Raw genomic sequence first — 27465 nt, forward strand, 5'->3', positions numbered from 1 at the left:
TGGTTCCTGTTGGCCCCCTACTGACTTTGTTGATCATGAACTGTTGGATAAAGACATTCATCTTCTTCTCAGCACGAATGCTAATATATTTGGCAGTCCCTTAATTTTTCAGGTCAAAACTTTAATTTGGCCGATGGAGCAAATACCGACAGTGATAATTACATTTTCATCAGCTGAGGTTGAGACTCTTGACTCGTGCTGAACAGAAGAGAAAGACATACACAATAATTAATTCATTAGCCATACTGCTTTAGGGTTTTAGAGGTGGAGCCTGGACTAATCAGGGAAATAAGTGAAAACCCCTGTGCAGGTGTGTCAAGTCATTCACATGAGCCCAACACTGATAATCTTCTCGTCCTTCACATATTTCCAGGGAACAACGACAGATACTGAGCTGAAGAAACGTCGGTCAGGTTTTCACCAGCCGTCCATGGATTATCTGGATGAACCAGGGGGCCGGCAGAGAGCCATGAGTGTGGCCAGTATCCTCACCAACACCATGGAAGGTCAGGAGGTCACCACAGAGATAAATTCAACTGTATTCCAAGAGCATCGCAAGAGCATTATAACGAAATGTGGTTATCTCTCCTTTTTCCAGAGCTTGAGGAGTCGAGACAGAAGTGCCCCCCCTGCTGGTACAGATTTGCCAACACCTGTCTGATCTGGGATTGTTGTCCAGCATGGCTGAAAATCAAGGAGGTGGTGAACATGGTGGTCATGGACCCATTTGTGGATCTGGCCATCACAATCTGCATCGTCCTCAACACCCTTTTCATGGCCATGGAGCATTACCCCATGACGAAAGAATTCGACACTGTCCTCTCAGTCGGAAACCTGGCAAGTATTTTGTGAAATGCTCACCAAGTCCGAGTGGATGAAACCGGAGACAATATACAGTAACTGTGAAATATCTCTCATGGGTTTCCCCTCCTTTGTCGTCAGGTGTTCACGGGCATCTTCACAGCAGAGATGTGCTTCAAGATCATCGCCCTGGATCCCTACTACTACTTCCAGGAGGGCTGGAACATCTTTGACGGCATCATTGTTAGTCTCAGTTTGATGGAGCTCGGCCTGGCCAACGTAGAAGGCCTGTCTGTGCTCAGGTCCTTCAGACTGGTAAGAGCGCTGGGGGTCATGGTTGGCTGGTTTTTAGAGAAGCTACATTACATCATTTATCTGTGTATCTAAGTTAAGATGAACCTGTACTTTTAGGCAACACAAAGACTCTCTCAACAACACTCATGTTATTAATGAGGTAATGATGTAATGAGAGCTTTTGTGCAGTACATAAAAAGCCCACTGAGAGTTGTTTTGGCCTTTGGGGCACAATGTGTTTTCTTCTGTTCACCTGATTAGCTTTCTATCAGAGCTGCTACACAATTAGTGCTTTTATCAACTGAGACTGAAAGTATATTCACCTCGTCTCTAAAAGTCTAAAAGCAAAAACAACCGCACAAAGAATTTAGTTTTGCTTTTAACGCAGCGAGTCTGAGATTTCTGCAAATGTGCTTGCTGCCTTATTTTTTCTTACAGTTAGATGAGAAGTTTGATAGTTCACTTGCATATCTGTTCATTAAATAGGTAGCAAAAGCTAGCAGGTGAGTAAGCATAGCTTAGCATAAAGCATGGAAGCAGGGGGAAACAAGAGCATAAAAACAACAAGTTGGGGTTCTCTCTGAGTGACTTCCTTGCCTCTTGTTACTTGGGTTGGTAGGTAGATTTTTAACGTTTGGACAGAGCGGGGCTAGCTGTCTTTATGCTAAGCTAAGCTAAGCTAAACGTCTCCTGGCTCTAGCTACATGTTTAATTATGTTTCCCAAAATGTGAAACCATTCCTTTTAACAAATAAAATGTGCTGTGGCAACTTTAAACGAATAGTTTTCAACACTATCCCATATTTAAAAAGCACTCAAAGTCTAAGCCACAAGTTAACTTACGAGGAAAACATCCTTTTAATTTCCTTTTTACAACAGCTGAGGGTTTTCAAACTGGCCAAGTCATGGCCCACTTTGAACATGCTGATCAAGATCATCGGCAACTCGGTGGGCGCTCTGGGGAACCTGACTCTGGTGCTGGCCATCATCGTCTTTATCTTCGCCGTGGTCGGCATGCAGCTGTTCGGCAAGAGCTACAAGGAGTGTGTGTGTAAGATCTCCGACGAGTGTGAGCTGCCTCGCTGGCACATGCACGATTTCTTCCACTCCTTCCTCATTGTGTTCCGGGTGCTGTGCGGAGAGTGGATCGAGACCATGTGGGACTGCATGGAGGTGGCGGGACAGTCGATGTGCCTGATCGTCTTCATGATGGTCATGGTCATTGGAAACCTGGTGGTATGGTCTTTGTTTCCTTTCCATAATAATGAGAAGAAAATTACATATATTCAATATGTTGTGGTATTAATCATGTATTTATTGGCTGAATTGATTTTCCCTGCCTGATGTCCATTTCTTTCCAGGTTTTAAACCTGTTCCTCGCTCTCCTCCTGAGCTCCTTCAGCGCCGACAACCTGGCGGCAACCGACGACGACAGCGAGATGAACAACCTGCAGATCGCCGTGGGCCGCATCCAGCGTGGCATCGCATTCGTCAAAGCCACGGTGCGGCAGTTCCTCCAGAGCCTCTGCTTTGGAGGAGCCGGTAAGGGATCCGGTCTGGCCGAGGAGAGCAAACCCTTAGACGAACTGCACAGCAACGGCAAGGGCAACTGCATCTCCAATCACACTTCAGTGGAGATCACCAAAGACCCCGGTGGGGTGTACATGACGGAGGGCAATGGACGGCCTGGAGGAGGGCTGGTGGTAGGGGTCAGGGCTGGTGGGGACACTACGGTGAAGTACCCCATAGAGGAAAGCGACTACATGTCATTTATTCATAACCCCAGCCTCACAGTGACGGTGCCCATCGCTGTGGGCGAGTCAGACTTTGAGAACCTGAACACAGAAGATTTCAGCAGCGACTCGTCGGACGTAGAGGGCAGCAAAGAGGTAAGACGAATGACTTTGATTGGACGACCGATGTGTCTGTCAGCTTGTAGGAAACCTCTTGAGTCGCACAGATTTTGTATTTGATTAGCTCCTTTATAATTTAACTCAAGTCAGTTGACTTGAAATGGATAAGTTTGAAAATAACCTGCTGACTCACTTGTGCATGCATCATGCTGTGCTACTGAGGGAATCTTCTGGAGAAGCAGGACAACAAGAAACAGCAATGAAAAATAACAATTATAACAGAGTGTATGTGTCAGTGTGTCAGTGTGTTTGTGTGCGGTGTTACGTGTTTGACTCACTATCAGGCACACCTGCAAAAGAGACTGCATAATTTATTGTGCATATGTGTGCATGTGTTAAAGATGAAGCAGCAAACTGTTAATTTAGAATTTATCGAGGTGATCTAAGCTCTTTCTGAGTAATAGTGTACCAAAACTGATTATCAGTACACGTCAGAAACTTTATCAAATATTATAACATTTGAATGAAATCAAATACTTCCCCTTTTGATGCACAATTTGCACGAAAGTCTCGAAATGTGCTTTTTGCCGACAGTTAGACGAGACGTTTGATGCCACATTTGTATATCTCTCCATGAAATATTTAGCAAAAGCTAGGAGGTGAGTTAGCTTAGCTTAGCATAAAGCACGGAAGCAGGGGGAAACAGCTAAAGCTGGTAAAAAGCTAAGCTAAACGTCTCCTGGCTCTAGATACATATTTAGCCTACACATATGAGAATGGTATCAATCGCAAATAATTATATTTATTTAAATGAATAGTTTTCAATACTTTATCCCACATGTAAAAAGCAATAAAAACTACACTAAAAGTTTAAGTTAAAACTAGTTTAAAATGGATTTGAAAATAGGATTAACACTTTAAAATGGCAATTTGCCTGAAAGTCTTATTACAGATTCTAACAGAGCAAATGCCAGGTATGGTTGTTAAGTGTTGCCAGGCTGACAGAGCGGTGGGACTCTGCTCCCTGGTGATGTCAACCTGCCACTGTGGGTGTGGTGCCAATCCACTGTGATTCAAAACAACTTGGGGGCGGGGGGGGGGACTATTTCTAGCCACGGCACCACATGCTCCATATATCGACTCTCTCACCACACCCTGTAGCTGGGAGCTGGTGAATTAAGCACAAGTTAAGTTACAGATAGTGAGTAATTCATGCATGCATTTGGTGTGCCTGTTGTGTGAGACGTCACGTGTCATTGCCAGTAAAAAATAAAATGAGCAACCCACATCTTTTGTACTGCATCTGTGGAGGAAAATGCTTTCAGGGGAATCTGAATTGTTTGTTGTCTGCGGCTAACTCGTTCCCCCACTGAGCCTTGTGGCTGACCAGTGAAAGCAGACTTGAGGTTGTATGCTGGCTTTTGGTGTGTCTGACTTACTTTGTTTAACCCCCCCGTTTGTTATTGCAGCTGTGTCACAGACGCTCTCAAGGTTTTCAGTGAGAGGAGAATTGTAAGACCACTTTATTGTACCATAGCACTAACCATGAGGACTGCCTATGCCATTTACAGACAAACAACATATTTTTTCTCATACCTTCAATGGATTGCCCATTTTCGTTCTTTGCCTGGTCTGCCCTCCGTCCCCCACCCCTCCCCGACCCCCACCCTCTTTGCTTTATTTATTGTACTCACCCCCCCTTACCTTCTCCTGTATATCCCACGTCGCCTCCCTCCCTTCTCCAAACAGCACACTTTCAATGCTGTGAGTTTTCCTTAGCCCCTTCTCTCTCCTCCCCCCCTTCATCCTTCCCTTCCCCCTATTCCCTTTCATAATTGATCTCCAAGCATCAGGCTGTATTGCAGTTACCAACCATTAGGAATGAGCAACACCACCTTTGTTTCCATTGATATATAAACTCATCTAACATGATCTTTGCTTTTGATTTCATTGCTTGGTTTTTGACTTGGTTTTGGGACTTGATTGGCATCCAACACTCCGAGCTTGAGAATGAAGGAAGAGAGGAGATGGAGGAGAATGAGATAAAAAAATAAAATAAAAATAAAACTGATGGAGTGGAGGAATGAATTTTGCTGTAGTTTGACAAAATTCATTTGTCTGGTTCATAGCCCATGCATACGCACATGAAATACTTGTACATACTTGTTTCCTATGATACTCAAATAATAGTGGAATGATGAAAGATTCTTTACAGAACTCTTTCCAAGGAGATAATCGATCAATACTGATTTTTGCAGAGTGGCAAAACAGATAACACATGGCAGTTTATACAGAATCAATCCGTTATTTATGATGACGCGGTAAATTAGTGTAATTTTATCATTTTCTTTTCTCCTCAAATATAGAATTAGTAACAAAATTAATTCTAAATTAAAATGAATTCTAAAAGATATGATACATACACACAATTATCCCATTAAGACTGAAGGTGCCTTCTGTTCTAAATCCTCAGCTCTCTTTGAAAACGACCTCCTAAAACCTCAGGGTTTTCTGAAAAATTTAACGTTCACTAATGCCTCTAGCTAGCGGTGATACTGGCTCCTCCCCCTCCTGCTTCTACATGCGTCACCCTGAGCCTTGGCTAGCTGGTTAGCGTCTTAGCAATTGGAGTCAGTGTCTGAATCTTCTAAATCGTTGTCTTTGTTGTTTTAATCCACATAACTGCTTCACTATTGCTCCTCTGGCTCAGCTTATTAGCTATTGTCTGAACCGCGACTTTAAAAACTTTTTTGCAGCTTAAAATACCGAAAACACAAACGAAATACATTTCATCCGGTCTTAATGGGTTATTGTTGATTGTTCTATGTGCTTTCATGTGTTATCCACTTTCGTTTCACTGCAACTATCTTATCATCCCAACTACAACTATAGTGAAACTTGCCATCAAAATCTGACATTTCTTATACAGATAAAAGCGTGGTAGGTTAAGAGTCAAAGTCTCATATAACCCACGTCCAGAAGAGGTAAAATGGGTCTCTTGCTGAAGGAGAGAAAGAGCGGGAGGGAAACACCCCTCCAGAAAACGATGCACTTGCGAGCAGCATGCTTCCATCATTCCCATGCCGTATTAGCTGGGTCCCACGGCAATCAGGGCTGCTGCACTGTCTAGGATGACATGTTCCTTCACACGCTAGGCAGATCAGGCACGAGGCTACACAACACCATGTTTGCCCAAAGAAAAACAGACAGGAAGCCTCACAAAAATAAAAAAAAGTCTCACTCTATGCAGATGATGTTGTAATGTACATTACTGCAGAAACAAAGATGGTTGTAGGGTTTCAGAGGAGTGTTATCAGAGAAGAGAGAGAGGGAAGACAGAGTGAACTGAACTTAACAACAGCAGCAACACTTGTCCTTACATGTGTTTTGCAATCACTGAGAAGAAGGACGAAAGTCATTGAGTACCACACTTAGTCCTGTATGTTTTCTGGGTATGCATGGGTGCTAATTCAATTCAAAGAAAGAAAAGCCAGACCACATGCTGTCTTATAAACAGTGCACAGTACTGGTTTTTGCTGGTAAGCTAATGTGGTTATCCGTCTACTTCAACACAAACAGAAGAAGCTTGTACACCGCTTTCAAGGAATGGAAATGATGTGTTTTCATGTCACTGAGGAAAACGTTTAGCGATAGCTCCCTGGGTGGATTCTACGTTCGAGGGTGGGGGATTTTTATTCATGAAAGAAAATTTTTTTGGAAATGGGATTAAATTATAAAAGAAATTGATTTGGGGTGTTTTTTCAGTGGACATGAAAATACTAAAGCACACGTTCTGCTTGGTACTATTTCAGGCTTGGATTGATAATGCACTGGAATACTGCATGCACTCTTCCTCGAACTGAGGTCACATCAAACGTACCCACAGTGCATTTCTGCCAACGCCAACCTCCCCGTGTCATGTGTTGCCACATAATCTGATTCGAGCCCCATCAGATGAAATTAATATCAAAGCCTGTAGGTACATTTGATCGATGCTGCATGTTGATGATACGATGACGATGACTTTAAAGAGCCCAACTCTGTGAGCTATTACAGTGCCTAGTCTCCACACTGAGGTGTACAGTTGTGGCACTGGAGTACATGTGAATGGAGAATAACCAGCTCAGAAGGTTGGCTCCTAAAACCACTGAACCTCTGTGGTTGCAGGCACCACGGTGTAACTTTGTGCTCTCGTCTCCTTCCTCGCCCATGCAGAAGCTCGACGCAGAGCCCCAACCTCTGAGCTCATCGGAGGGGAGCACAGTTGATATTCGCCCCCCAGGAGATGGGGTTGACTCAGTGGAGCTCGAGCCGGAGGAGTCACTGGACCCAGAGGCCTGCTTCACCGAGGGTGAGAGGGATGTGAGGGTGTGACAGGCAGGGAGGATGATGGGTAGAGGGAAAAGTGGGTCAGAGCGAGAAAGGTGGGAGACGAAAATGCTTTCCACAGCACATTTCAAGACGAGGAGAAAATCGCGTTAACTGCTTGTGCTTGGCGCCGGTGTGTCATACTCTGGGCTGAATGACAGTGAATACGAATGCTCAGCAGGACAGAAAGAGAAGTAGTCTGTGGGATTCTCTGGGTTTGTAATGTAACCTGACATTTTATCTGACAGACCTCCAGCACAAATCTGAATCTGTAAAATACCTCTCAGGAAGGAGGAGGAAGTAATTTTGTTGATTTGTTGATCATTTACCTTACGTTTAGAATATACTCTTTCAGTATTATTTAGTTGTTTTGTTCACATCTCTTTGAATTACAAGCTATTGATCTCAGATTAGACGAGGAGTAAATGTGGCTGACCACCTTTTATGGAAAGGTGGAAGTTGGAGGTGACTGGTGCTCTTCTTTACATTTCTGCACATGCTTTAATGGCACCCGACCAGAGAACCAGCCCATACACCTCATACTCCTGTGGTCCGTTTCTCACCCCCGACCCCCGACCCCCCACCCCCCCTTTCTCACCACATTTGCCCCACGCCTGCAGGCTGTGTGCGCAGGTTCCAGTGCTGCCAGATCAACGAGGAGGGCAGCAATTATAAGAGCTGGTGGACGCTCAGGAAGACCTGCTTCATCATAGTGGAGCACAACTGGTTTGAATCCTTCATCATATTCATGATCCTGCTCAGCAGTGGAGCTCTGGTGAGTGAATGTTTTTGCATGTATGTGCACTTACATTCCTAATGCTTATTTTCCCCTTGACCTCCTCTAACATCTTCCCTTTTTTGCAGAATTCTGTAACTCACACCTCATTGTTTCCACCAGCTGTCTTCATTGTTTGTTCCACTGTGTGCAGGCGTTCGAGGACATTTACATCGAGCAGCGGAGGACCATCAAAACAATGCTGGAGTACTCGGACAAGGTCTTCACTTACGTCTTCATTCTGGAAATGCTATTGAAGTGGGTGGCGTACGGCTTCGTCAAGTACTTCACCAACGCCTGGTGCTGGCTCGACTTCCTCATTGTAGACGTATGTATATAGTTGAATGTATTCATGCAACAGGGATCTGCTTCAGATTCTCCTTCTTTGTGATGCTGTTGTTGTTTTGAGCTTTCATAAAGGTAGGACTTATCTCAGGACTGTTGCATTAGACTGCATTAGTTTTAGCTATACCATTGAGTCCACTTAAGTCAATGTTGAATCACTGACATTCACAGTCTTCAGAGAATCTTCTTTGATTCATTTTTAATCACCATTAATACTTTATTATCTCTTGAACTATGTTCAGACGGATCATTAATTACAAATGAGCCGTCCTCTTCAAACACTTGAAACACCTGTGCCACCTCTGCAGAGGAGACTTGCTCATTGCTCACCTTTCACCCTGCTTGTCTCTCACATTATCTTCTCCCAGGTGTCCCTGGTCAGCCTCGTAGCCAACGCTCTGGGCTACTCCGAGCTTAGCGCTATCAAATCTCTGAGGACGCTGCGAGCCCTGCGGCCCCTGAGGGCCCTGTCTCGGTTTGAGGGCATGAGGGTAAGGACACGAGGAATAACAGCGACATGAAAGCCAACTTGTAAATGATTACTGTTCATGGGCAACCTGAAAGCATAGTTACACGTGCAGTTTATTAAATTAGTTTTAACTCCTTTTTTTAATGGTTCAAGTTGAAAATATTCAGTTAAATTGTAAAATTTTGATAAAACTCTTAAACTCTTATGTTACATGTGAAGCTGGAGCGTGTTTGAGCTCTTCCAGCTGCTTTCAGCCAGCTCATTCTTTTTTTAATTTATTTATTTACTTATTTATTTTTTTTACAAAATTTGCTTTTCTAGTCGCATTACTTTTATTTTGCTTGTGTCCTTAAACCTGTAGAGACTCGTCCTCAGTGTCTGCTCGCCCTCTGGAAAACTCCACAGTATAATTCATATTTCCGGTTCTAGACTGTCACATTGTTCTGGGTTCATGCTTGAAAACAAAAGTGATGTCAGATGGTTTTAGATCATTCGGGGATCTGTTACTACTTCTGTAACGTTATCTTTTCCTTGCAATTCAACGCTGTACTTCTTCTCTCTGCATGACTTTCTTCACATTGTGTCAATTACTGCATACAGCCGTTCTCAGGCATTGTTTTCTGACGTTGCTTGTGTGGTGCCTTTGACCTGTAATTTTTTTCTTTGTTGTTTGTCTTTTTTCATTTACAGTCAAACAAAATGTTGTGACTTCATCCCGCCTCTCTAAGGTTTTTTTCTGTTTTGCTTTTTTACCTATCAAATGTTAACTTTTTCACCTGTCCACCTTCTTCTTTCCAACTGTCACGTTGTTAAATTCTCTTTGTAGACATGTATGGTGGCAAGAGCTTTATGTGTGCACGCATGACATTTTAAATACAGCTTTGAATAATGTAGGAACACTGTAAATTTTTAAATCAGGTGTCCACATGTTTTATTTAAGACCAGTTAAGTGATTAGATGATTGTAGTGGCCACAAATCCAAACTCAGCGTGAGCGACAGGAGAGTGCTGAGTTTGTCCGTGTGCTCCGACCTCCCCAGGTTGTGGTGAACGCGCTGCTGGGGGCCATCCCCTCCATCATGAACGTGCTGTTGGTCTGCCTCATCTTCTGGCTCATCTTCAGCATCATGGGTGTCAACCTGTTTGCAGGGAAGTACTACCGCTGCGTCAACACCACGTCGGACGAGATCTTACCCATCAGCATCGTCAACAACAAGTCCGAATGCATGAGCTTGGTCAACGACAGCGCCCGCTGGAAGAATGTCAAAATCAACTTTGACAACGTCGGTGCCGGCTACCTGGCTCTGTTGCAAGTCGTGAGTTTAACCTTAATATAAAAAGTATAAATATACGTATGCAAAAACAACGTGTACCAGTTTAATAGGCTGTAAGTAAACACTGGCACATGGGATTTAAAAAAGTATGGTGCAGTGGGGACGGTTGCAACACATTCTCTGTTGTCATCTGCTCTCAGGCGACGTTTAAGGGTTGGATGGACATCATGTACGCAGCCGTGGACTCTCGAAATGTGAGTCTGTCTGTGCCCAACGCATCCGTTTACTGAGCTTTCATGTCCGGTTGCGTGAACAGTGTGACACAATTACATTTCTCTTGCTCGTTGCAGTTGGAGGACCAGCCTAAATATGAAGTGAACCTGTACATGTACCTCTACTTTGTCATCTTCATCATCTTCGGCTCCTTCTTCACCCTCAACCTGTTCATTGGTGTCATCATCGACAACTTCAACCAGCAGAAGAAGAAGATAAGTTGCATTAAGTGACACTCTTAGACTTATTTTATCTCCTCCAACCACTGCTTCACTGCTTCAGTGTGTTATTTTATATATTTAAAAAATACTCGTACAAAATGAAGGAATTCTACTTTTTAAATATCGGCCTCGTCCAGATTTGAACATGGGATGTTCGACTTCATGTTTACCACCTTAAACTCCATGGTCACCTGGAAAAAAATCAAACACAGGTGTGAGTCGTGGTAGTTGTTGAGGTCTTATATAGTTACAACAAAATATAAAGATTAGAACACAGAATACACTTTATTCAGTTAGTACGTGCTGTAGCATGAGATTCAGACGGATGTTTTATACGTCCGGCAGCAACAAAAAATTAAATTAACTGAATTAATGTGATGGATTACCCAGTCAAACTTGTAACTGAAGCTTTTGGAGATGCAGTAATATTTCAAAATAAAGATCAAACTCCAGTAACACACAACTGCCGTGTTGTTGCGTTGCAACGGGAGACCAGCAGGTACCAGGTCCTGCACATTCGAAGCTTGGGTACAAAAGCAGCTGAGGCACAGATTTAGCCAAAGCAGCAGACCCACGGCTGTGTTAAAGAAAGAACTGAGCTACAGACTAATGATTATCTGGAGCACGGTGAGGACCTGCCGCTGCTGAGGATTAGTGAGGGTGCATGAGTCACTGAGAAACACCCTGCCTGCACACACACATATACACTTGCGGTGTCACAGTGCATGTAGTCTGGAAATCTGGCCTCTTTTCATCAAGGCACTAACTAGTAGGAGTGGCAACGCCCAAGAGATGGAGCAGGGGGGGGGTGGAGGATGACATGACAGGCAGAGCAGAGAAGAGGAGGGGGAGGGGGGGGGGCTTGCACTGCATTTGCTGTGTGCTAGCAGGTCTGACTTGATTTGACTGACTGACTGAGACACCACATCAGTTGGTGTGGTTCAGCAGCCCCACAGCCACAGCGTCACACAGATGGTGGTTCACTGCTGACACCAGTCTTCCCTCCAGACGTATCACACATTCACCGAGCAGCTCTGAGAGTGAGATGTGTGCCTGGGATTCATATCTTTGATTAATGAGAACATAGTAACTGTGTCGGCTGAAATGTAGACATGTTTGGAAATAATTTGTTTTTTTTTGACAGGCATTACTTGAGACAGAAAGTCTGAAATATATTTAAAGCTCCTCCAGTGTACAGGTCTGTGTCCATGTGTAGTGTGATTATAGATCAGCTCTAGCTTCTATATTAATACTGTGAAAGTATCAAAGCCTCAGTCCACAGAGAAATGCACACAGCCTGTATTCAGAAACTGAGCCTTAAAACCAGCCGTCAGGACTTCTGGAACTTTGTGATGTCACAACAAAGCAGTCACCAAGCCCCGCCCACCTGGACCCACCATCCAAACCTTGCAGGATTTGGTTTCTCTGAGTGTTTTTACCTGAAATCTTCTATATTTCTATCAGCTCACTTTCTCCTGATTGGCTCGCAGACCTGTTGGTTTCTGCTTTGTTGTGACATCACAAAGTTACAGGAAGTTTAAAACCAAATAAAATTTAGTTTACAATCATGAAAACCAGAGAAAACGATTCAATTTTTTTTGGAATTTTGCTTTTAAAAATCACCTAAACAATTAAAACGATCAGTAACTATTTGATTAATTGACTAATTGTTTCAACTCTGGATAGAATTACTCTCAGGGGCATCCTCAAATACTCATACTCCTGTTCTGATCAAGTTTTATTCCTCACATAATATCATTCAACACAAAATCCAGATACGTGTTAACACCTAGCACACCCCTCGGCACGCAGGGCGGTTCCTCTGGTGTTCACGTTGCTTGTTAAAAGAGTTCCTCCTACGTGGTTATAACCAGGTTTTGTTGTGCTCCCTTTTTACTTCGGAGGTCAGGACATCTTCATGACAGAAGAACAGAAGAAATACTACAACGCCATGAAGAAGCTGGGCTCCAAGAAACCTCAAAAACCTATCCCTCGGCCGACAGTAAGAATCCTCCGTGCTCGTCTCTACGGACCACATGTGGCGGTGTAACATATCTTAACGCTTCCCTGCTCCTTGTCCTCCTTTTCCCCTCAGAATGCATTTCAAGGCTGCGTGTTTGACTTCATCACGAAGCAGGCGTTCGACATCGTGATCATGATCCTCATCTGCCTCAACATGGTGACCATGATGGTGGAGACGGACGACCAGACGCCGGACATGGACAAAATCCTCTACTGGATCAACCTGGTCTTCATCGTGCTCTTCACCGGGGAGTGTGTGCTGAAGATGATCTCCCTGCGTCACTATTACTTCACCATCGGCTGGAATATATTTGACTTTGTGGTGGTGATCCTGTCCATCGTAGGTGAGGAGATGTTTCAATGGGTCTCGGCTTCGCAGTAGAGTTGTAGATAGAAACTGTGTCTTTAACGTTTTGTTCGTTTTGCTTTTTTGCTTTTGCAGGAATGTTTTTATCCGAGCTCATCGAGAAATACTTTGTGTCCCCGACGCTGTTCCGAGTGATCCGCCTGGCCAGAATAGGCCGAATCCTCCGTCTTATCAAAGGCGCCAAGGGCATCCGGACGCTTCTCTTCGCCTTGATGATGTCACTCCCCGCCCTGTTCAACATTGGTCTCCTCCTCTTTCTGGTCATGTTCATCTACGCCATCTTTGGCATGTCCAACTTCGCCTACGTCAAGCGCGAGGCGGGAATCGATGACATGTTCAATTTCGAGACGTTCGGGAACAGTATGATTTGTTTGTTTCAGATTACCACCTCAGGCGGGTGGGACGGCCTGCTGGCGCCCATACTGAACAAGAGGGAGCCCGACTGTGACAGCCAGATGGAGCACCCGGGCAACTCCTACAAAGGCAACTGTGGCAACCCATCAGTGGGCATCTTCTTCTTCGTCAGCTACATCATCATCTGCTTCCTCATTGTGGTCAACATGTACATCGCCGTCATCCTGGAGAACTTCAGCGTGGCTACGGAGGAGAGCGCCGAGCCGCTGAGCGAGGACGACTTTGAGATGTTCTACGAAGTGTGGGAGCGCTTCGACCCAGACGCCACTCAGTTCATGGAGTACAGCAAGCTTTCTGACTTTGCAGATGCTCTAGATCCGCCGCTGCGCATGCCCAAGCCGAACATGATCCAGCTCATCTCCATGGACCTGCCCATGGTCAGCGGCGAGCGCATCCACTGCCTCGACATCCTGTTCGCCTTCACCAAGCGAGTGTTGGGTGAAGGCGGCGAGATGGACGTGTTGCGCGGGCAGATGGAGGAGCGCTTCATGGCCTCTAACCCCTCCAAGGTGTCTTACGAGCCCATCACCACCACCCTCCGCCGCAAACAAGAGGACATGTCGGCCGTCATCATCCAGAGAGCGTTCCGCCGCTACATGATCCGTCTAGCCATGAAGAAGGCCTCCGCCCTCTACAAGGAGCGGCTGAAGGAGGGCGTCCGCGACCCGGACAAGGACGTGATGGTCATCAGCAAGTTCACTGAGAACTCCACCTCGGACAAAACGGACATGACCCCCTCCACAGCCTCGCCGCCCTCCTACAACAGTGTGACGAAATCAGACAAGGACAAATACGAGAAAGAGAATAGGGAAAAAGAAAACAAAGGCAAAGACTTGAAAGAGCGAAAGAAATAGACTTTTTAAAAAGGAACAAAAAAAAATAAAATGCATCAGAGACATGAGGGAAATTTGTTTACAGCTTCTAACTGGGGGGGGGTAGATACAGTAGATGTACGCTTGTGTGCTGATTGTTAAGAGCTGAGGAATGCTGTGCCAGGTAGGCCTAAAGTTAGAGTGTGGTTATGTCATTGATGAATATGTGGGGTCTTCTCACGGGGAAACAAGTAATCCAGCAGACACTGCCAGAGATCGAGTGGAACTTGGAAAAGCCTCTCTGCAAAACGCTTGTGATTTTCCTATTGGTTGTTGTTACTATCTGACACACTGTACTGTGTGCACTGTTAAGTTGTCTGTAGCTAGTGCTGCTGCTACTACTATAAATCCAGTGTCTTGAATTTAACAATCGCTGTATCACAAGTACTCTGCATTTTCTTTTTTGGTTCATTTATTTTGGTTACGACGTTTCTTTTTTTATGAGAAAGAATGTTTTCTACTTTTTTGTGTCCTTATCGTGCGGATGTGTCCGCAGCTTTCACTGTTGTAAAATCACCAAGGGCAGAGAAGAGTCGATGCTGGAAACGTACAACAACCATTTGAAACCAGCACAATGCAGGGTCAGTGCCAGAGCGCTCTTCGGTCACACAGTATATACGAGGCTGAACCAACAAACATACCGCTGAATTACAATGGACAAATACATTCTTTTCACTGGTGTGCCATCAGTGGTTGTTCAAATCTGTGCTGTGCTTCTATCTGGACTGCCATCGCCCCACTTCAGTAGAAAACACAAGTCTCTCAGTGCAGAGAAGCTGAATGTATGCAAGCTGAAGGAATGAGATACTCTTAAAGGAAAGGTTTGATATTTTTGGGAAATTCTTACGATGCTCAGTAGCAACTGAATTAGATGAGAAGATTGATATCACGCTCATGCAGCTAGAAGCAGCAGACCAGTAGCTTAACTCTGCGTTAACACTGAGCTAGCCTGGATAATGCTACAGCTGCTAGCACCTTTAAAGTTTACTAATTATCATATCTTGTTTTGCTTTTTTAAACCATAGACAAACAAAAATGTAAGAGCAACAAGTTGTGGTTACTTTAACCCCACTGTCTCTCTCTCCTGATACTGATATTGATTATTAGGATATCGGTCGATAGCCGTAGCTGCTGTCAATGTAATAAAAAGCAAAATGTCCTCCTGACAAAAAGTGTTGAAATGTCTAAATCCTCCATAACATACAGTAGGCTATACTGTACGGTAAGTTTAGGGTAATGCTAGCTTAACATGAGAGTGTTAGCGGTAGCTTTTAGCAGGGGTGGAGCCAAGCTGATTTTTTCCCTCTTGTTTCCAGTCTTGCTAAGCTAACAACTTAAGCTGTGCATGGCACACACACATGCTAGCTCCTCCAGGAGTGTTTTAAATGCCACTTACAAAAAGTTCATTGCTAATAAGATCCCTGAGCCGCTCAGGGACGTACGGTCACATTAGCTTATAAAATATCACTGGTAGTTTCACGTGAAGAGAAAACTGTACTGAATGTGGATTGTTGATGTTTTGCTGTATCTGTAGTTACATGGAACTATTTCTCTGTGGGTGTAAGTCTCTGCTAACAACCAGTCCTCCAACATTAACCACTACATAGGTCATTTGTTCCAACCCTCTGATACGACCCACACGAGTGTTTCCTGAAATAATGCCCCCTTTGTCGCCGTGGTTACAATAATAAACGGTCATGACTTGGTTAGGTTTAAGCACAAAAAGTACTTGGTTATATTTAGGAAAAGATCGTGCTTCCTTAAGATCAGGCGATCTTTGTTGTCACGGTTACAATAATAACAACGAAAACATAAACTGCTACTTTCACATGGGGATCGAACCGGGCTTCTTCCTTCTGTCATAATCACTACGACCACTAGATGTCGCCTAGCAACAAAATGTAACTATGGGTCATAATAACCTGTGGCACAGACGACCTATGGGCTTGTTTTTTTTACAGGCTAAGCTAAGTTAGCTAACATACAAATATGAGAATGGTATCAATCTTCTAATCTAACTCTTTACAGCTAGGTTAATTCGCATATTTCCCAAAATGTCAAAATGGTTTCCTTAAAGTGACACTCACATCTACTCGTTCATCCACTGTCATACTGCGGTGTCTCCTCCCATGCATTCGTTGTCCTCCCCTTCATCCTCCACCCCCCTTCCCCTCACATCTCCCAGAGCTCTTGTAAAGAAAATATCTGAATATACTTAAAAAGAAAATGTCAATCTTTCTAACTGCTCTTAAGCTAGAACACGACAATATATCACATTTAAAAGTTATAATATCACAAATGTTTTTCATGTTGTTTAAAATTGAGAAGCGAGTGGTTTTAATGTAGTGGTTTGGTTTGTAAATAATATCGCTATTTGGGCCCACAGTATGCATCACACTTACATTTGATGTAAGAGCACTTTTTATCCCCACTGCTATGTAATACCACGTGTGGCGGTCATACATGTAAGTGTGTGTGTGAGAGAGAGCGTGTGAGTGTGTGTCTTCGTACGTCCATGTGTGTGTTTTGTAAGAAAGGAGAGTGAGAATGTAAGCATCTCTCTTTATGTGAGCAGGCGTGTGTTTGTGTGCAACTGGGGTCTGCGGGTTGCTTATGTTCTACTGATATAAATAACATTTTTACTGTAGATATGAGTCCATTTTTCCATATGAGTCTTTGGGTTTGATTTACATTTTTTCTAGAACAGTTTTTTTTTTCCGTTCTGCACTGTAACACATGATGAAACACATGTATGGTCCCCATATCTGTAGATACAAACCATGAAGCAATCAGTAGCCATCTCTCATTGCGCTTGTAGTGTTTTAGTGAACTGCATGCAAGAAGTGACTACTGTCCGCTCATATGGTCATATAATTTTAAAGCCAAAAGAATAAAGGACATATTTTTTGTAAATGCTTGTTTATTTTCTCCATTTACTTTCCAGCGTTTTCTTTGTTCAGTGGTTCAAAAGGTTTTTTGTTTTGTTTTTCTGTGAGTGACATCAGCTCTTTGGTCTGTGATCTGAACCTGAAGTATGATTGCTAAACATGGCGGGAACTTTGGTTGAACAGGATCATTCATGTGGTTCAAGTACATGTTACACTTAACTATGTATCAATTTGCAAAATGTGACAAGTGACATTTCTTTTTGTTATAACCAAAGATGTGGCAACAACTCACAAAATCTAGATTTCCAAAATAAAACCTATTTTGGGAAGCATATTTTGCATTGCAGGATGCATTCATTCTGAGGTGAGAGCTCGTGTTGCTGGACTCATGATGGAGAGAGGTAAGAGGCTCAGCATATTCAATGAGGTTTAAACAGTTATGTAGCTGCTGAGATGATGGTCTGTTTACAGACTGAGGATAAGCTATTGATTATAGACAGATGCGACTCCCAGGGTGACACTGATGGATGTCTTTTACATGATTGTTGCAGAAAAATATTTAGAAACTGATAGTACACAAGAACAAATTATTTTACAAACTTAGGTTTAAAACTACAGAAGGCATGTTGAGTTTATTCTATACCTTAGAAATAGCAGTTGGTAAAATAATAACAACTCTTCACTCAAGATCAACTTACTAGATTTCTCCTTGAGCTTTCAGCCCCAAAAGGTTTATTTTTGACATAACCCAACATCTTTTAATCATGTTTCTGCACAGTTGTATAATGTGCAGTGAATCATAACAGTCAAATATCTAAAGGAAAAAAATAAGCCGGCTTCATCCTAAAATTGAAATAAATAAATAAAAAGTAAGGATATTCAGCATTTTCCGATTATTGGTATCGTTATTTTCTTTAACCAACAACCGATAAAATAAATTAATTTAAAAATTGCAGCCGCCTGTCCCGCCCACAGCAAACATCTGATTGGTTTGACGTCACGAATAAATAGTCGGTAGCTGAAGTCTGTCCGCCCACTGCACCATCTGATTGGTTAGACGTCACGAGTAGCAGCCTATCACGCTGAAAGCTGCTGTGAACACAGACGCAAACAGATTTGTACAGCTGCGTGTCGAAGGTAAGACTGCAGACATCACTGAAGCCGTAACAAACATCACGATCCTCCACACTGAAGTTACAACAACACCACACTCTGATGAACTAGGTCACCTGTTGGTTCAAGAGAGAGAGAGAAGCTAGCGCTAACTGCTAAGCTAAAGTAACTAGCACATCTGAACAGCATGTAAACAACTGCTGAATTAGTGAAAGTCGCGAAAAGGAGCAGAGAGTTCTGGGTGCTGGAGCAGAACTAGTGTAAGTTTAAATGTACAGCAGGTAGTTAGTCACTGTGATGAAGTAAACAGCAACATTAACTGTGTTCAGAGTAGACAGCAGCAATAAACTCTACCAGTAACTGAAACTCCAGAGACTGGAGATGAGACATCACTGACGTCAGCACGTCAGTGCGTCAACGGTCACTAACTGTTACTGAAAAGACATTACACTACAGTAGAAGTAAAGATGTTCTCAGAGTACAAAGTGAGTCAGTTAAAATGTCTCTGAGTAAACGTGTTACACTTTAAAAGGGGAGGGGTAAAACATGTTATATGGTGATAATAATAATAATATATGATAAAACTGTTAAATTAAAGAGCGTCTTTCGGTTACCAGGTGAATCAGTTCCCAAGTGACAACAGCACTGAAATCAACCAATTACAGTCAGGCTCTTTGCAGCCTTTGCATACAACTGATAATTACTAATATACACTCAGCAGTTAATCCTTCATGAAGGTTATAATGTTCAGTTTTTATTAAAATAGTTTTAGACAGTTGTTGATTCAACTGTATGATCATATAGAGGATGTAATGTGTGGAGCTGTATTACATTATACAGAGGTGTTTCTGTTGTTTAGCCTATTTTCACTGATATAAATGGGGTGGACAAAACAATAGAAACACCTTGACGTCATGGCGAGAGAGAGTCCTTATGTAGCAGTAGTTTTCTGTTTGCATATCGGTTCCAAATATCTGTTAAATTGAACATATTGGCTTATGTGTTATTAGATTCTATGACTTTAGTTTTAGTTTTCTGAGAAATCCCATGAAAATGTCACCATGAATTAATTATTTTGTCTGCTGGAACAACAGATAAAATAACGGCAGCAGATAGAGGAGGCTGATGAGGAAACAGACGCAGCTTCAGGGCTTTAAGTGAGGTTTTAAAATGATTGTGTGATTAAATAGATGCTATTATGGATTAACTAAATTACTAATTTATATTTAACATAACCATAGTCCACCTATTCTGATGTTAACTTGTAAGTTATTATATATAACACATGATAATTTCCTAAACTTTTAGTCTTTGATCTGATACGGCATAGTTTTATTTAAATATAAATACATTTCTGAATGTAAATTCAGATCTTATATATGTTAATAAACCGTTTGGTTGACAGTGTCCCTACCAATGTTGAGACCAAACCTACGCCCTTGTGTGTTAGAATTTGCTGAAGGAACTGTACGTCCTTTAAACGTGCTATATATATTAGCATTTTCACATGTTCCTTAATCAACATATTTAGTGTTTGCTGTAGATAACATAGTCACATATCACAGTCAGTGTCTTGTTGAGCTACCATCAGACATGTACAGGGAGAAGGAGAAGGTGGTGCTGGGATAGACGAGAGGGAGACGGAGGTGAAAAAGCTGAGACTACCCCCACCCAGCAGCAGCCCCCTCCTAACGCTTTGCAGCTTCTGTGCCTGCTGCCCCCTTCCTGTTGCCTGGCAACCTAACATCACAGCTCCCCTGTCTGTGATTGATCAGCAGCATCTCTTAGCTTGCTTACCCACAATACCTTGCTGGCAAAAAAAAAGCATGCATTCCCTGTGCCAGCCCCCGACTCAGTGGACACACACCTTGACAGTTTGATTATATAAGAAAAGGAGAGGTCAATTGATGACCTTGTGTTCCTAATGAAATCCAGTGTACAGCCTATAGCTACAGTTCATTTGAGCACCATTGCTGTATGTCCACGTGCATTTAGTCTCTATTGTGCACAGCACCTGCTGCAGAGCCTGTTTGTTGTGTGGTTATGAAATGAGCCATGAAAATATTTCTATACATGAATCAGCTGGAACACACTGTCTGATCTCTGCCTCAGCCGAGGACAGTGTTAACTCAGCAGTGCTCTCTAGAGGCGACAAGGTGCAACCAATTCAAAGTGGAAGCACTGGAGGAGAATAGATAGGAATGGGACATCAGGGTGACATGACAGATAGACAGATCATCCTCCATGTGGAATGATACAGGTGTGTGCTGACGTCAAAATACCCCTGCAGACTGACTTTTATGCACATTTTCTTTAGGGTTCAGTGCAGAAAAATGGTTGAAATCCTGTTTGTTTCCTGTCAGAGAACAGATGCTATGAGCAAAACCAATGTCACAGATTGTCCTGAGGCAGAATCAACAAATTTACTGACGTCAGAAAAACATGATTTAACCTCCTCATGATGGAGGATGTCAGTGGCAATCAAGATGAAGTTAGATGTTAAGCCACAGACGCCATCTGCTGGTAGAAAAATAAAATGCTTCTCTGCCCTGATCACATAAATTATTTTATTTTATCATCTGAGTCTTAAAATGTCAATTTTATGATATAATTTGCTAAAGTTTTATCTTCAACTCACCACCAACACAATTAATTAACCACCTATAAACTGAGATGGATGTTAAAAAGTTGTTTTTTTATTCACACTCTCATGGAAATGTACAGAACAAGAATATTTGGCCCCCAGTTGTCGGCAGTATTGAGAGACAAAGTTTAATTATTCTGACACAAGCCTGAACTCATCTGAAACCTGGAAAAATTGCAGCTTTATCACATTGTTCAGATGACTGTAAAATGATAAATAACATGCACAGACACATGTTTGTGTTTATATCAATAAATGCCTTTGTGTGCTACAGAGATAGTGATTGTGATGTTGTTAAAATAAACAGGAAAGACTCATTAGATTGAGAAATTACTGTGAAGAAATGCTAATGTCAGCATGCTAACATCCTCGCAATGACAATGCTAACCTGCTGATGTTTAGCAGTTTATCGTCTCAGTTTTTTCTTATTAGTGCATAAGTAAATGTCATAAGTTGTGCAGATATTTAATCATAAGTTTTGGACAAAGTGAAATTTGCAATAATTTAATAATTTATGCCTCCAGAAGCTGCATACACTGACATCATCACGTCAAGTTGCTATTGCTAACTTGTTTGCAAACGGTTGCCGATTCACACAACCAGCAGATACTGAGAAACATTTAGAGTTGTATTTAATGATGAATGAAGCTTCTTTTTATCTCTGTTTTTAGTCTCTACCAACTCCTGAGGGAAATATCTGGCTCTGCTAAATGCTCCACTTTCTTCACAGGCAGATTGCTAACGCTGCTCGCGCTGGGTAATAATTAATCACTCCTTACACATACACATAGTCATGTGATGCATTGTTAATATAAAAATATTTATTTATAGCCACTTTAAGGGATGTCCAAAGTTATTAAAATTACTTCTGTGTGGAATGTAAATGTCCAATGTACCAAATTTGAAGCAATCGATCCAATAGCTGTAGCTAGCTACATAACGCATTGTGTTGGTAATAATTCACATGAATGTCAGTGTTTTGCCAGTGACCTCATTTATCATTTTACAGTTTGTGTAAACACCTCAGGTAAAATGAACACATGCTTTACAGACAGGCATTTCAGAACGATCAGCAGCAAGAATGCGACACCAGCAACAACAATGGAAAATAGTGAAACAATACAAGCACCTCAGAATCTCACAGATTTGTCATAGATGCCAGTCACAACCAGAAAACATGCTGTAATGATCAAAGACTTTATAACAGGGCAAAATGATACTCCATGTAGTTACAGGTAACTTACAGAAACACTGTTTTATTGAGCTTAATCAACGACCATTTTATAGTTTTATAGTCATTTATCCAAACCAACAATTTTGAAAAGGTTTAGAGACAAACTGAGCTAAAATTAGATCACCTCTTCGAGCCGTCTGTATGACTCTTTTCTCTTTGGAAGTGCACTTATCAAGAATAAATCAAACTCTGATGGTTGAAGGTCACAATTCTTGAATAAAGGTTTCCAAATAACAACCTATCCCTTTCTAAAGCATCAGACACTCTCTGAGAAAGATGCGTCTGTCTTTTCATCATCCAAGGCTCCTTGCATTTGCAGTCGCTCCTGTAATGGCTCTTTTATTTCCTCCCCTGTCTGCTCCAGAGACCCAGCCGAAGCCTCAGTCTGTGACTCATGGTCGTCTGGATTGTTCTGGCGGTCTGTGGAGAGCGGCTGTTTGGCGGCCGCTCCAGCAGGTGCAGCGTCAGTCTCACGGGTGTCTGCATGTGAGCAAGTTTGGAGTGTCAGGGAATCTGTGGGGTCGGAGAGTGTTCGGCAGTGGAGTTCTGTGTTTATTTCAGACTCTAATGCGGTCTCTACTGTGGGGAGCGTGGGAGTGACGGTGACATTTTCACTGAGAAAAGCAGGAGTGTCATTTACAGAGCTGTCTATCTGATAGTGCTGCATGGAGGGAGTGTTGTGGAAGGGGTTACTGAGGCTCATGAGTGTGTTATTAGAGTAACTCAGCACAGAAGGAAGTGGAACAGAGTAGGGCGGAGGACTTGTTCCATGTAATGAACAATCCCAATCTTCCTCCTCTTCGTCTTCTTCCTCCTCGTCATCGTCTTCCTCGTCCTCCTCGTCCTCCTCTCCCTCCTCGGGGTCGATTGTTTCTAAGCTGTGTGTGCTGCAGTCTGACAGCCCGCTGCAAACACTGCTGCCATCCTCATCTTCCTCATATGCTTCATCATCCTCATCCTCTTCCTCATCTTCTTCTTCTTCTTCCTCCTCCTCCTCCTCCTCTTCTTCCTCCTCTTCCTCTTCTTCATCTAGATGTGAATCCGTGTCGCCTGTGTTCTGGAGGTGCATGATGGGAATGTGCGGCGTGCTACTCATCAGAGGAAAAAGCAGGTTCGGCTGCTGCTGCTGCTGCTGCTGCTGGACCAAGGAGGAGTCGCCATGGTAACCGTTGCCATTGGTTACAAGCTGCTGCTCCGGCTGCTGCTGCTGCTGCTGATGCTGCTCCTCGCGGCTCTTCTCCAGCTCCAGCTTCATGATGGTGTGCAGGAAGTGGGTCCGGACGCGGACCGGGTTGAACTCCAGGCGTCCCGTGGTGTTGCTGCAGCCTTCTTTGGTGCAGCCACAAGGGAAGGACATGCGGTCCACCTGAAGACAAACATCACAGGTCAATACACAAGTGTGGGACAGCAGTAACAGCAAAGGTAAACACAGCTGCCGGCCAGAGCTGGTCATGCTTGAGGAGAAGCCGCAGAGTCCACTGTTGGTTTCATTCATCACGACCCTGAAAATCTTAACTTAAATTTAAATAACTGAATGATTACATGGCAGTCTACTGTACGCATTGAAAGAATAATTCACCCGTTTGGTTTAAAAAATCCTTGAGGATAAATTCAATAATAAATAAGTCGAAAAATAAAGCTGCGTTTTCACCAGAAAAGGTCTCTAAGATGTAGTGATGTGCACAGAAACTGTCTGAAACTGTGATTTCAGACGGAGGGCACTAAAGTCGTGAGCCCCCTTGGAAATGGTAGAAAAGTCAAACTGACATTTGATTTTTATGAGAAAATATAAACCAGTTTTCTGTTTTTCAAAAGAGGATAAACATATTTGTGGTGCGCTACTGAGTGAAGCATGTCATCGCCTTGTTTTCCCCTCTTTTAACAAACCCAAAAAGCATTAAATCTGTACAGTTAGCAATTTAGCACATCTATTCTGACCCTTTCTACCTGACTAACACTCTTGCTAACCTGAATTCACAGTGGGGTCGTGGATGTGTATCGCAGTTGCTAGGTAATAAGGTAAACCTTTGTATTTCTGCTGCCAATCAAATAAAAGTATAGACATGACCAGTGGCCAATAGTCACTGTTGTGCCCGTTTTCATACGTTTACGAACACAGGATTCGACATAACCAGGAAAAAAAAACAAAAATAGCAGTAGAAGGAAACATATGAGGTTTTATTTGAAACTATGAAGTTCTAAATGAAAAGTGCATCAAGTCGTGTCCCGGGAAAGAATATTTAGGACTTAGGAACTAAAGTAATATAAATAATTGAGGAATAGATAGACAATAGGACTTCACGACTGCTTCAAAGGTAGGGAATCATTGTTTTACCAGTCGGCCTTCACCATAGTTTATTATTCTTATTATTATGTTATTATTATTCATGTTCTTTCAACACATGCTGAGTCATCTGTCCTGTAACACTCATACGTTGCGCTGAGATTCGAATGAAGACTTACATACATGTGGTAGTGCTAACAACGGTTAACTGCCCGTGTTTGATTTTGAATTTATTGTAACTGTAGAGTTTTACTGCACAGACAGACATGAACAACACTTTAGTATTATAGATAGGCCTCACCACAGTTCCATTTACCTGGCACTTAATGCCGGCCAGGCTGCAAGCACAGGTCTCCGGGTCACATATCCCACGGCAGCGGCACCCACACTCCTCTCGGGACATGCGGAGGGTACGCAGCTCGTGCTTCTCCTCCACGTCGATGCGTCGGACCCCGGAGGAGCGGAGGAGGGCGCGGCGCCTCCTGGTAGTCAGAGGCTGGAGGAAGAAGTAATCATCCACCTCTGTGTTGTCCACATCCAGGTCGTCCTCAGAGATGTCGTCGAGTGTCAAGGTATCTGCCTCTACAGATGACACGGTGCCATTCTTAGTCAGCTGGACGACAAAAAAAGAAAGTTAAATTAAGATTGGACCATGAATGTTCGTGTACAGAGGATTACAAAACATACAGAGTGTATATTATTGTGCAAAGAATTTGCTACACTGCAGGTAAATGAGGCCTCAATTGTCCCACAGACTTTGAGTTTGATGGCATTGAGCTTCTCCTCTTTCAGATGATCCCTCAGCATGTTGCGGTGGCTCCTTTTCTGCTCCATGGCAAACTCCCTGAGGGTGAAGCGCTTCACCCCGCTGTGACGTGGTGACATTCCCAGGGTGCTGCCGCCCTGTGTGGGCACGCTGGTGAAGCCTTGCCGCCGGTTGAAGTAGTAGACTGTCACGCTCTCAAAGTGCACATTGCGACCCCGGAGTCGCTTTGACTGCTGCTGCAGAGAAGCTGAAAGTGAGACAGAGAGGTGAGTCTGAACTTTAATTAGCGCTTTGAAATGCAAGTAAATGCTAGTTTAAGAGCTGTCATGAATAAAATCAAAAGATATTGTAAATGCTAAAACACCGTGTTAACATTAGCACAAATACAGACATTTCAATTTCAGTTTTTAAGTTAACAAACTGACTAAACCTTGTCTGTGTTATAAAATACCTTAAGTTTGCTAACATTAGCTAACATTAGCCACCATAAGCTACTGGTCTCGCATTAATATACCTGATAATTATAATAAACTTTATTGTGTAAATAAAAACTGAATTTCAATGGATATTGGTAAAAAGTCAGGTAATATAAAAAGGCCTTCTGGTAAAAATGAGTTTGAGTTATTTAAAAGATGGGATCAATTTGTCTCGTCAGAATAAAATGACCTGGAGCCAGGAGACCCCTAGCATCTTTTAATTTGTAAGAGACATGACAAGTGTTGGGTTATGTTAGCAGTGTCACCAGGTTTCAGGGGGACATATACATGTCTGTGTACTGTGTGTCATCAGCGTAGAGGTCAAACTTAATGTCAGATATCCTTAATATGTGACCCGGTGGCAACATACACTGTTTATAGTAAACAAAAGTGGTCCTACAATAGATCCTTGCATCCTTGCGTTTTAATTAGATTTTTTCACATTTTGAATAGTTCCCCTTGTTTTAAATTTTTTTTATCACCTTTGTTTAACCAGAATTATACACAGTTATTGTTAAATGACACTAAAGAGGGTATTATGAGAGCTTCCACTTCCACCAAAACATACTATCTGGAGCTGCTGACACTGATGAGCAGTGTGGTAATGTGATCTTACAGTCCAGCAGTCCGGAGGGGACGGGATGGTTGAGACTGTCGCTGCTGTTGCCGCTGTCGCTGCAGGAAACCTCGTCATCATCAGACCCCTGCAGGGAGAGGTAAGGGGACGGGCCCTCCTCAAGCTTCCTCTTCAAGATCCCACTCATAATGTGGCTCCTCCCACTTGGTCACACCTGCACAAAGGACAAAGTTAAGTTTAATCATACAAGCCAGATCCAAGATGCTACAATATACGAACAGAGATACAGGCTTTTGAGACAAAGTTAGAAAATTTACACCATTAAAGATCAAAACTATTTAATCAGTGTACTTAATATTTAACGATTTTTTTTCCAGCTATTTCATGGAAAATTAAATTTTTAAAAATGTGTGTATTGGGGTGTGGTCAGGTGTGGATGTTGCAGTTATTTGGCATGTGCTGTAATTATTTGGCTATCTGTATGCACCATAGTACAAGTATTGGATTTACATTTATGAGGTGAACACACAAATGAATCTTAATATGGCTCCATAACTGATGGCTGTGTAAAAGAGGCAACTATTGGCCATGAATTTGCCGTATCAACTTACAACATATAATAATACAGCATGTACAGCTTTTCTTCCCCCAAAACTTTACTGTAATGAAATTAACACTACAAATATATACACCTGTAGACATTTCATCTATGAAAAACTGTGGAATTTAATCTACATAAACACCTTATTTATTCTGTCCTGTGCTAGTTAGGGAGCAAATCGGCTGTACGACCCCCCCAGGAAACATTGCATAGAGTTAATAGAGTTTATAATTTTAAGTTCTATTAAGCCTCCCATCCCTGCAGCGTGGTCTCAGTGTTGTCAGTGCAGAATGTTATTACTATAATCTTATGTACAATAACTAAGGTCACCACTCAGGAACTTTGAATTAGTTGGAATAGCACAATTGTGTAGCCACAAAACTGAATTTCATATGACCTTTTTTTTTTAAAAAAAGAAAGAAAACCTTGATGTGGAGACACAAAGGAAAAGAAAAATGAAAGTATTTTTGTGGTCATTTTTTAAAAAATTTAATTCTACTTTATTCTTATTGTAATTGATTATCAAACCACTTTAA

At 42.6% G+C, this 27465-nt stretch overlaps 2 protein-coding genes across 2 annotated transcripts in view; one reads left to right on the plus strand and one right to left on the minus strand.

Annotated features, from left to right (window-relative positions):
- LOC111222690 (sodium channel protein type 2 subunit alpha-like) overlaps positions 1–15384 on the plus strand; it is a 33053-nt gene extending 17669 nt beyond the window's left edge. The window contains exons 13-27 of the mRNA XM_022746492.1: positions 374–506; positions 599–837; positions 943–1116; positions 1974–2330; positions 2456–2983; positions 7163–7298; positions 7936–8090; positions 8245–8418; positions 8804–8926; positions 9944–10219; positions 10378–10431; positions 10528–10665; positions 12569–12673; positions 12767–13037; positions 13136–15384. Coding sequence (XP_022602213.1) covers positions 374–506; positions 599–837; positions 943–1116; positions 1974–2330; positions 2456–2983; positions 7163–7298; positions 7936–8090; positions 8245–8418; positions 8804–8926; positions 9944–10219; positions 10378–10431; positions 10528–10665; positions 12569–12673; positions 12767–13037; positions 13136–14328 — 4056 coding nt within the window. The 3' untranslated portion in view covers positions 14329–15384. The remainder of the gene's footprint in view (positions 1–373; positions 507–598; positions 838–942; positions 1117–1973; positions 2331–2455; positions 2984–7162; positions 7299–7935; positions 8091–8244; positions 8419–8803; positions 8927–9943; positions 10220–10377; positions 10432–10527; positions 10666–12568; positions 12674–12766; positions 13038–13135) is intronic.
- Positions 15385–22481: 7097 nt separating this feature from the next.
- Positions 22482–26515, minus strand: LOC111222658 (cysteine/serine-rich nuclear protein 3-like). The gene is made up of 4 exons (XM_022746460.1): positions 26368–26515; positions 25266–25522; positions 24826–25122; positions 22482–23591 (listed from the first exon to the last, which is right to left on the minus strand). Exons 1-4 carry the CDS (start codon positions 26513–26515, stop codon positions 22482–22484), a joined length of 1812 nt encoding a protein of 603 aa, XP_022602181.1.
- Positions 26516–27465: the final 950 nt, after the last annotated feature.

This window comes from Seriola dumerili, unplaced genomic scaffold (assembly GCF_002260705.1).
Source record: "Seriola dumerili isolate Sdu_G_001 unplaced genomic scaffold, Sdu_1.0 BDQW01000105.1, whole genome shotgun sequence".
Classification (NCBI taxonomy): Eukaryota; Metazoa; Chordata; class Actinopteri; order Carangiformes; family Carangidae; genus Seriola; species Seriola dumerili.